Raw genomic sequence first — 9,953 nt, 5'->3', positions numbered from 1 at the left:
TGCTTATGAATGAGAGAAAATACTTCTAGGAAGTGCTTATTCTAGTTTTTGTTTGTTTTTTTGTTAAGGTGGAAGAGTGAACTTGCTCTCTGGCCTCATAGTATTACACTTAGAACAGTGGGTGAAGACTTCAGTGAAGGCTTTGCCGGGGTGGGGGTTGGGGAGGGGGATATCCCTGGAATTGCTGTCAGCCTAATCCCTCTTCCCTTTTCCACCTCCTTTGAGTGATAGAGAAGCAGGATCCCTGGGTGCCTAGTGAATTCCTTATGTCTAGTTGGCCAGAAACCTGCATTCCTTCTGTGTTGGTGGACAGCAGAGACCTCAAGTCCCAGTGGACTGGGTCTTTGTATTTTGAGGCTTCTCCAAGGTCTTTTGTTTGTCTTAAGGTAGGCCTATACCATCCTTTCCGGGTGACCTGTGTGAGATGGTGATTGCTACAGATTATGGGAAGGGAAATTGCCCAGAACACACATGAGGTTTAATCATCTAATCTGGCAAGTTCTCAAGTTTTTCGGTGCTTTACTCCCTTACAGCCGTCACCATTTTAGTGTTTGCGTTTAAAGTAGCTGCAGTAGTTGTTTGGGAAAGCTGACATCTGTAAAGCACCAGGGGGAGGCAGTGATACCGTGTTGGCAAGAGGCTTCTAAACTAGCCTTGTTTCAGAGAGCAGTGTTAAGGCTGAAGGGCAGTGTGTGATCATCCTCAGTTTAGCTCTGTGATTTACAACTAGTATCAACCGTGTAGTCTTCTTCTGAAAAGTCTTTAATTATGAATACCTTTGTTCTTAAACACCATGCTGTCTGTGTTAATATCCTTCCCTGCTAGGCTGTGAGCAAGGGTCATGCCTAGGGGAGGGTATGCTGCCAAAAGGTGGCTTGACAACCCATGGCTGGGCCTGTGCCACTTTGGACCTAGAGGTGTCAGCCCTTCACACTCATGCCTTCTGGCACCAGACATTAGTTCTTCCCTGGTCCAGGAGTGGTCTGTTGCATTTAGGTAACTGTTTAGCCTTAGTTCCAAATTCTTGTTTCCTGAAGTTCTCTTAAGACAGAATGTTACCAGGTTTAGAGTGTTCTCTGTGAAATCTCAACTCTTTCATGCTGCCCCCTTTGGGGAGGTAGGGGGTTTCAAGACAGGCTTTCTCTGTATATCCCTGGCTGTCCTGGAACTCTTTGTAGACCAGGCTGTCCTCAACTCAGCCCCCTGCCTCTGCCTCCCAAGGGCCGGGATTCAAGGTGTATGTCACCACTTCCCACCGGAAATCTCAACTCTTTAAGAGCTCAGAAAGAAAGAAAATCTTACGAAGTGCTTGTTCTTAAGGTACAAGTAAAAAACCAGCCTGCTGTCTGACCACACGGTGTCGCACTTAGTTTAGCAGCTGAGATGGCTTGCCAGGTTAGCCCCAGTACTCCTCCCCTCTTCCAGCTCCTTTGAGTGCTTAGTACCCACAGTACTTGTATTAACCCCAAAGAAAAGGTAACTGTTTTTTGACTGGATCAAGCATGCTTGACTTTGTGTGTTGCCCTTCTTGGGAGAAGTCGCTGAGAGGGCAGTTGGGATGCTAGACTGCCCTTCATTAGAGCTTCCTTCCCAAAGCTCATATTCTGTTGTTTGTTCTTCAAGACAGGGTATCTGTGTGTAGCCTTGGCTGTTCTGGAACTCGATCTATAGACCAGGCTGGCCTCAAACTCAGAGATACATCTGCCTCTTCTCTGGAATGCTGGGATTAAAGACACCACCACCTCCTGGCTTTTATTGTTATTTAAAGAAAGGAACACCTTGGAAGGAAATTTCTCCATCTCTGCCACTTCTTGTTCCTCTCCTGAGACAAAACAGCTCCCAGGTAGCCTTTGCCTTTGGGATTTTTTTTTTAAAAACAGGGCCTCATGTAGCTCAGGCTAGCCTGAACTTACTATTTAGCTGGGGCTGGCCTTGAATTCTCCTCTGTCTGCCTCCTAGGTGCTGGGATTTTGGCCTTGTGAATTTCATTATAGAGTAAGTGAGAGGGAGGAGTCTCCTTGCATAGTAAGCCAGTAGGGTCCTGTGAAACTGTTTTCTCCAGGGCTTAGGGAATGGGAGCCAGATAGATGTTGGACCTGATTTTCCTGGGAGCTGCCTTGGTCAGCGTGGTCAGGGTTCTTGTGAACCAAAGTCGGATACCTTTGATTATTTTTCAGGTTGTTTGTGGCAGAGAGATGGTGAAGCTGGAAAACTGGTAACTTGAGTCTCTCCCTGTGACAGGCCAAGTCTAGCCTCCTAGCCTGCCTGCTTACGAAGTGCAAGACAGAGCTGGGAAAACCCATTACCAGACACCTAAGAAGGTTAGACCGCCAGGATAGAGGTAGACAGAGGAACACATGCTGCATCTGTGTAAAGGCGGGCTCTGGGTTGATGCAACCCTGCGTCTTGAACTTGGGGCATAGAGGTTGTCTTTTGACACACCATGTATATAATATACATATTGTATATTAGTTGAGTACAGGTCGCCATCAGGGGCCAAATGCTGGGACAGAGTGCTCTCACCAGTAAACAAGGACAAAGACATGAGCACTTGAGGCCTTGACAACTGTGTGAAACACTCCCAAGAGTCAGGTCTGCTGGAGAGGACAGTTTGCTTGGGTGGGAGCCAGGAACAAGAGGAATGGGCACTTCCCTTACATTTTCCCCCATTCCAGCTTTGTTAGGCTTCTCTGACTGGATGTGGCCTAAAGCTGGGATGGCTTGCTTGGCCACCTTTCACTCTTCTGGTGTGGGAGTTGAGGGGGCTCGATTCTAGAATATTCTCTTTTGTTTACCAAGGACCCATATCCACTGGATCCAGTGTGTGTCGGGGATGCAGCTCCTGAACATTTATAGAACAGTTGGAACCACTGGCTGGCTGTTCTTAGCCACAGCATTTACTAGTTGGAGATCATCTGGCTATTGGGAGCCCTGGCCTAGTCTCAGAAGGGCCACTACCTCATAGTCACTGAGCCCAGGGTATTCATTGGCTTGGCCTCAGCTAACCAACTTGCAGCCTGAAGGTGATTCAGGCCCTTTCTCTGGGGGAAAGGTCTTGCCACCGTATCCCGGGTACTGGAGGGGAAAGTTATATTGGTCAGCAAACTCCTCCTCGCTGTGTAGCTTGGGCCTGTTGTAAACTCATAGGAGGCAGGTCCAGGAGACTGACAGTAGAGGAGGGTAGAATGTAGGAGTTGGCCCTGTGCCTGTTGAAGAGTAGATAGACCGCCAGCCTCTCCATGCTCTCCTGTTTTCAAAGAGGTTAGCTTGGCAGACTTCATGTAAGCAGAGGAGGATCGCTGGTGTGTGTGGGGGAAGGGGGTTCCAGCAACCAAGTGATGAAGATGTTCTACTTTTCCAGTGCCCTGTGTTGGGGGCTGAGGTTGGGACCTGCTTCTGGGCCGGAATGAGGTGTGTGGGAAGGTCTGAGAGATTTGTACACAGCTTCCTAACGTGGAATGAATCACTTGGGATTCACTGCCCTGAAGGTGTAGGTATGAAAGATACCACAGAGAGTTGGTGTTAACAGCCTCCACCCCCTACCTCCAGCTTAACTAACAGGAATTCTGCTGAGAAGAGACTAGGGGCTGTTGGGGCAGGGAAGATGTCTCCCAGCTCCTCCCTACTCCTTAGAAAGCGAAATCCAAGGTCATAGGGGTCCCGCCCCACCCCGCCCCGCCCCGCCTTACCTTCCAGGAGATGGAAGGGCTCCTGGTGAGTCCTCCCCTTGGAGCCTGAGAGGCCTAGGAAGGAGGGAGGGCTCAATTAGTGGCGGGAGGAGGGGGTTGCCTGCAAGGGCACTGAGCAGGAGGGGAGGCCGGCGAAGACAGCAGCTCTTTGCTGCACTCTGGCTCGCCCTGTAGACTTGGCGCCAGCGGCGGCTGGGCTCATCCCTGGGCCTCGCCCCCGCGCAGGGGCTCTGAATGCCGCCGCCCCCATGAGAACACTGGCCGGAGGTCCTGTCCCTAAGCCTCTGCTTGCGGAGACTGAGCCATGTGGGTCTGGACCTGGGCTGCTGCAGCTCTTTTCTGGCTGCAGATTACTGGAGTCGGGGCACGGCAGGAACACAAGAAGCCTTGGCAGCCGGCTGCGCGTGTGGAGCCCTCCAATATTACAACCTCCAACCACGAGGGATTGCTGGGCTCCTTCAAGGTATGCGCCGGCCGGGGAGCGTGTGCGAGCGCAATGCGAGGCACAGCCTCCAAGCTCAGAGGGTCTTCCTGCCCCGACGGCTCTGTTCCCCTATTTCCCGGTCAAACTGCCTGAGACCTTAATTACTTTTTTTTTGTGGAGTTTGCTGCCGCCAGGACAGGGCCTGACCTGTTGGGGGAGTTTCCCTCTGCCATGCCTGCTGGGTCTGAGAAGAAGCAGTACTCCTGGTGGGGCAACAGCTAACCGTTTGAAGCCTCAGTGTGCTTTTCAGCAGTCTGATGCCACTGGGTATACTTGCTATTTTAGGTGGGGAAGGACTTTGGGCAGACTGGTGAATGACTGTGTCATTCTGTGTACGACAACTCCTGAAGCAGGCAATCATCTGACTAGCCTGACTCCTGTGCTTTCCAGGGGCCCTGTGGTAGTCTCATCTACTGTGGCATCTTGCATGTCGAGTACCCTGTTAAGAGTCCTCCAGAGACAGAAATCTCTCCCAGTCACTTGTCTTAAAGCCATTCTAGGGGTCCCCAGGACAGGAAGGGAAGCAACTGTTTTCCAAACAGGACCCCCCCCCCCCCCCCCCCCGGCTCTGAACCTTTGACCTTTGCATCTCTCCTTTGTAGCCTGTCACTGCATCGGCCAGCTTAGTTGCCTCTCAGCCCAAATCAATCCACCTCAAGCGATGTGAGGTCCCATTTTCCTGATAGATAGAATGAGTGGAGCCGAGGGAATGTAAGCTGTGGGCTGGTTCCTGGGCAGGCAGAAGGGAGAGCATGACCACTCATAGTGGGAGATCCTGCAAGTGTTGGATCCCGAGTAATCCTCCTGAGGTGCTAGGGAAGGTCAGTGGTGCCCACCCAGTTGAATGGTGTCCTGCCTAGGTTGTCTTTTCAGACAGTTTGGGAAGATGTTAGCAGGGGTAGGGCTTCTATGAACTTACTCTCCAGGTGTTCCTGCTCTTAATGCTGGGGTAGTCTTGCTCTACATCTCCCTGCAGCCTTTGTCCTTGGCTCAGCTGTGTCTGGTGCCCTCAGTGCTAAGGACTCAAACAGATAGATACTGGGTGGAGAATTTTGGTACATTCAGATGTACCAAAATTGTGTCTGTCTCTGGGTAGGACCCAGGCGGGAAGCAGTTTTGCCAGTCCTTCCTAGCTCAATGACCTGTCTGGAGGAGAGCATCCTTGTTTCCGATTAGGAGCTCCAGTATCCATTCAGGACTGACCTTGTGCTGGGACCCTTGGCTTACTATGGTCAGTGAAGGCAGGAGCAAGCATCTTGAAACAACCAGACGGTCATAGCTAGGCTAGTGGCTGCTATACTCCTATCCATTCCGCATACTGCCAACCTGATACCTCCCATCACCCCATCCTAATTGTCCCCAGAGACAGGCTTGGCCCTTACCAGGCATACTCTACCAGCCATATCCATGTATCTACAGCCAACTTTGGCTCATTTAAGGCTAAATCAGGTTTTCCCCATGAGTCCATTATACTTTCATGGGAGCAGGACCAGAGGAATAAGGTCATTTTCACAAAGGTCCAAGGTGCTTTAGTATCAGGTTCTTGCTTTCACGAGGCCCCAGACCTCACCTTGCCTGTTCCCTCCCCAATCCCCAGCACACACACCCATGGGGACATAATAGGTTCTGATCACCGGGGATTGTCCCTTTGGGCCATGAGCTATCCCTGTGACATTTTACTGTGTACCTGAATTTCCCACTAACCAGAAGTTCACATGTATCTATGGGGTATACTAGGACAGAGGCCAGGGGCCTGGTGGTCAGTATATTAGCCTTGCTTCTCTGGCTTTCCAGACAGCAGAGGCCTCTGGACCTGACCTCTCAGATGCCCACATGACATGGCTGAACTTTGTCCGCCGGCCAGATGATGGGCCCTCAAGAAAACGGTGTCGTGGCCGAGACAAGAATTCGGTGAGGCCCTGAGCTGTGTGGGACCAGCTCTTAGGGGTTGTTTTCAGCTTCTGAGCCTAGGGAAGAGGGTGACTGAAGCTCCTACTCAGATTCACTTTCTTTTACCTCTTCCAGCGAGGCCTCTCAGGTCTCCCAGGGCCCCCAGGCCCTCCTGGCCCTCCCGGCCCCCCTGGTTCCCCTGGTGTGGAAGTCACCCCAGAGGCCTTGTTGCAGGAATTTCAGGAGATGCTGAAAGGTAAGATTGTACCCTGCACCCAGCCTCTTTCAGAAGCCCAGAAAGCGTTCAGGGGCCTGACTCCAAGTGGCTTTCCCCACAGAGGCGACAGAACTTCGATTCTCTGGGCCACTGGACATATTGTCACCCCAGGAACGCAGCCATCGGCTGGTGGTTGAGGCCTTCCACTGCCGTTTGAAAGGCCCTGTGCTAGTGGACAAGAAGACACTGGTGGAACTGAAAGGATTCCAGGCCGTGAGTGAGGACACAAGCCAAAATAATCTATCCTTTGTGCTTATATACCAAGGGGACAGGATAAAGGGGTGGTCCTTATTGGCAAGACAGTTGCAAGACACATGCCTCCATTGGGCCCTAGAGATACTATTTGTAGAGGGTAAGGGCCAGCCTTTGTTAGGAGCTCTGGTGTGTCTCACCTTATACTAAAACAAAAATGGGGCCTAGAATTGCCATCCCCTATGGTAGCTTTTAGGGTCCTGTCCACCCACGGGAACCTGGCATCTTTGCCCTAGGTCGCCCTTGGATGCAGGCACATAGGTAAGCCCTGTCCTTTCCACAAAAAAAAAAAAAAAAATGAGGCTCATGAAAAACCTGTTTGGGGTTGGTCTATGGATACCTCTCTTGGCTAGAGTGTATGTGGTGAGGGTCCAGGCCCGAATCCAGCCAGTCACCTCCTAATCTTCACAGCCTACTACCCAGGGTGCCTTCCTGCGGGGGTCTGGCCTGAGCCTGGCCTTGGGCCGATTCACAGCCCCAGTCTCTGCCATCTTCCAGTTTTCTGCCAGCCTGCACGTGGGTGAGCCAGCATGTATGTGCCATATGGGTGGTGGGTAGGTTATCCCTTGAGGTTGTACCTCAGAGATGCCATCTACTTTGCTTGGGGCTAACTACCCTCAGCCCTGGCAGACACTTGAGCCTGTTCTGGGCAGTGTCCTAAAGCCCCCGTACCTGCTGCTTTCTCCACAGACCATAGTGAACTGCAGGGCAGAGGCCGGTTGCGTACCCGGGACACAGTCCGTGTCCTCATCTGTATTGAGTCCCTGTGTCATCGCCACACGTGAGTGAGTCCTGCTGCCTGCCACAGTCCTCTGGGGTTTGTCCTTGGACTGAGATCATAAGTAGCCACCTGAGGGGTGTCTGGGCACCATGGGCCAGGCGGCCTCAACACTGTCGTCCTGTGGTGCTGTGCCCAGGTCCCTGGAGGCTGTCTCAGGCCTGGAGAGCAACAGCAGGGTCTTCACAGTGCAGGTTCAGGGGCTGCTGCAGCTACAGGTAAGGGTATTACAGGCTCAGGCAACAGGTGGGTGGGTTTCTCTAGTGTGGGAGGGCCTCACGGCCTAGTGTAAATAGTTGCTCAGGACCTCTGAACCCTTGTACCTAGGAGGGTGCTGCCTGATCAGGATGTTTTTAGATCTGTGTGGACAGTGTATCAACTGTTGGGGCGTACTGGCTGCAAATGCTATCCCTGTGGGTGGGTAGGCTTCTACATTGGGGCCACCCACTAATGATAATGCTCACTGTGTGATGCCTTTAGTCTGGACAGTATGTCTCCGTGTTTGTGGACAACAGTTCTGGGACAGTCCTCACCATCCAGACCAGCTCCAGCTTCTCTGGACTGCTTTTGGGTACGTAGAGGAGCTGAAGAAATGATTGAGGAACCAACACCATGCTTCTTAGAGGAGCTGGGAAGGACTGTTCTCCAGTTAATAGTTTTCATGGCAATAAAGAGCTCTAGACTTCTCCATCTCTCTTGAGTGCTATGTGGTTATTGTGTTGGTAGAAGTGGCAACTGAGTGGCCAAGATTTGAACAAAGATGCACAGCAAGCAGAAGACTGTCCACATGATCCCAGAGCAGAATGAAGTCCTCTCACAAGGTCTCCAGATAGACTTCCAGCCAGTAAGGGAAGGAGCAGGGAACCAGGAAAATGGTTTCTCTACCTGCTGGGGACTGAGTCAACCCTGAGGCAGAGGCAGGCAGATCTCTGAGTTTGAGGCCAGCTTGGTCTCTACAGTGAGTTCCAGGACAGCCAACAGAAACCCTGTCTCGAAAAACAAAACAAAAATCCAAAGTCTCTTTTAAAGTTCAAAAGTTCTCTAAAATAGCCAAGACCTCATACCTGTGGGTTTCTGTAAAATCAAAAAACAAGTTAAATAATTATTATTTCAAGAGAAAAGAACCAGGGTACAGTCACAATCAAAGCAAAACCAAAGTCCAAGAGTATAAAAAGTTGAGTGCTTTGTGTCTGGGGTCAGTTCCACTTCTGTGGTTTTGCCATCACAGCACATGCAGGATGGCTTCCACACGTCTTGCTGTCCTTGGTGATTATCCTATGGTACAGGCATCTCCAAAATGCTGGGCTCTCTTTGGTCCTCAACTTCTCTCCACAGCCCTATTAGTTGTGCAGCTTTTACCACAGCTGAGTCTGTACCATCATCAATGGCCTCTACTGGTCTCAGAGTGTCAGATCTTGTTGCTTTCCGTGACCCTTCATGCCTTCAAAATCAGTATCACCTGGGGAAACCTCCTACATATTACCAAGTTCAGCTGCTAGTATAAGGTTCAGCCTTGGCTATTTTCTAAATAATAGATTCTAGGTGCTGACCCTGAGAAAATGCTTTCCAGAAGATTTTCCCTCAATAATGGTTGTCTCTTTCTCCCCTTTCTTTTTTTTCTTCCTTTTTTGTATGTATGTATGTATGTATGTATGTATGTATGTATGTATGTATGTGTTTGTTTGTTTGTTTGTTTGTTTGTTTTAATCACCTTACAGCCTGATCCCAGCCCCTTCGCTTTCTTCTCCCCTCTTCTCCCAGTCTTGCCCTCCTGCCACTCTCCCTTCTTCTCAGAGAAGGGGCCACTAAGGGATACTAACCCACCCTGGCCCTTCTTGTCACAGCAAGACTAAACACATCCTCTCCCACTGACCCACATGCTGACCATGCTGCACATCTGTTACACATGTGTAGGGGTCTAGATCTGGCCCATGCAAGCTCTTTGGTTGGTTCAGTCTTTCTGAGACCCAGTGACGTTGGTCTCATCATCACCATGAGTCTTCATCTGACTCTTCATCCCCAGCCAAGATTTCAATTTAGTGGTTCTACTCTCTTGTCAATAACAGCCAATTCTTCAGCCCTAGCTGACCAGAACCACAGATTCTTAATTCAAAATAACAAATAGCCCTGATAATAGGATTTAAGGGACACTCAAACATCCCCCTGAAACTTCACAAACAAGGCCTTCATCTTCTCTTCTGCTCTGCATTATTTTGTAAGTTATGATAGCTCATTAAGTTCCGAGCACTCAATGGCTTTTCTAGCCCCACGCTCCAAAATCCTTTCACAATCCTCCCCAAAGCACATGGTCAGGTCTGTCACAGTAATATTCTACTCCTGGTACCAATTTCTGTCTCGGGGCTTCTATTGCTATCATAAAACATAATCAAAAACTTGGGGAGGAAATGGTTTATTTCAGCTTACAATTCTCAGATCACATTCCATCACCAAAGGGAAGTTGGGGCAGGAACTCAAGGCAGAAACGTGGAGGCAGAAAGTGAAGCAGAGGCCACAGAGAAATGCTCCTTGTGGCTTGCCCAGCCTGCATCTCTCTCTCTCTCTCTCCCCCTCTTCCTCTCCCCA

General features: G+C 50.4%; 1 protein-coding gene across 3 annotated transcripts; it reads left to right on the top strand.

Moving 5' to 3' along the window:
- Positions 1 to 212: 212 nt before the first annotated feature.
- C1qtnf12 (C1q and TNF related 12) lies at positions 213 to 8,046 on the top strand. 3 transcript variants are annotated; one of them, XM_055615307.1, is made up of 8 exons: positions 213 to 4,152; positions 5,968 to 6,084; positions 6,199 to 6,319; positions 6,402 to 6,553; positions 7,004 to 7,112; positions 7,283 to 7,373; positions 7,510 to 7,588; positions 7,851 to 8,025. In XM_055615307.1, the coding sequence occupies exons 1-8, from the start codon at positions 3,994 to 3,996 to the stop codon at positions 7,947 to 7,949; spliced, it is 927 nt and encodes a 308-aa protein (XP_055471282.1). In that variant the 5' UTR covers positions 213 to 3,993; the 3' UTR covers positions 7,950 to 8,025. The 3 variants fall into 3 exon arrangements, with proteins under 3 accessions (XP_055471282.1, XP_055471281.1, XP_055471283.1); XM_055615306.1 differs by having other exon boundaries at positions 7,004 to 7,124; XM_055615308.1 differs by lacking the exons at positions 7,004 to 7,112; positions 7,510 to 7,588 and having other exon boundaries at positions 7,851 to 8,046.
- Positions 8,047 to 9,953: the final 1,907 nt, after the last annotated feature.

Source organism: Psammomys obesus, unplaced genomic scaffold (genome assembly GCF_907164565.1).
Source record: "Psammomys obesus unplaced genomic scaffold, mPsaObe1.curated_primary_1811, whole genome shotgun sequence".
NCBI lineage: Eukaryota > Metazoa > Chordata > Mammalia > Rodentia > Muridae > Psammomys > Psammomys obesus.
Note: the sequence above shows the minus strand (reverse complement) of the source record. Positions and strands in the feature narration are given on the sequence as shown.

Bases quoted from the DNA above. Each gene is read 5' to 3' on its own strand.
- C1qtnf12 (XM_055615306.1), top strand. From the start codon at position 3,994: ATGTGGGTCTGGACCTGGGCTGCTGCAGCTCTTTTCTGGCTGCAGATT. The intron at 7,125-7,282 runs GTATGTGCCATA...CTTTCTCCACAG, and splicing joins GCACGTGGGTGAGCCAGCAT to ACCATAGTGAACTGCAGGGC. The intron at 7,374-7,509 runs GTGAGTGAGTCC...TGCTGTGCCCAG, and splicing joins TCCCTGTGTCATCGCCACAC to GTCCCTGGAGGCTGTCTCAG.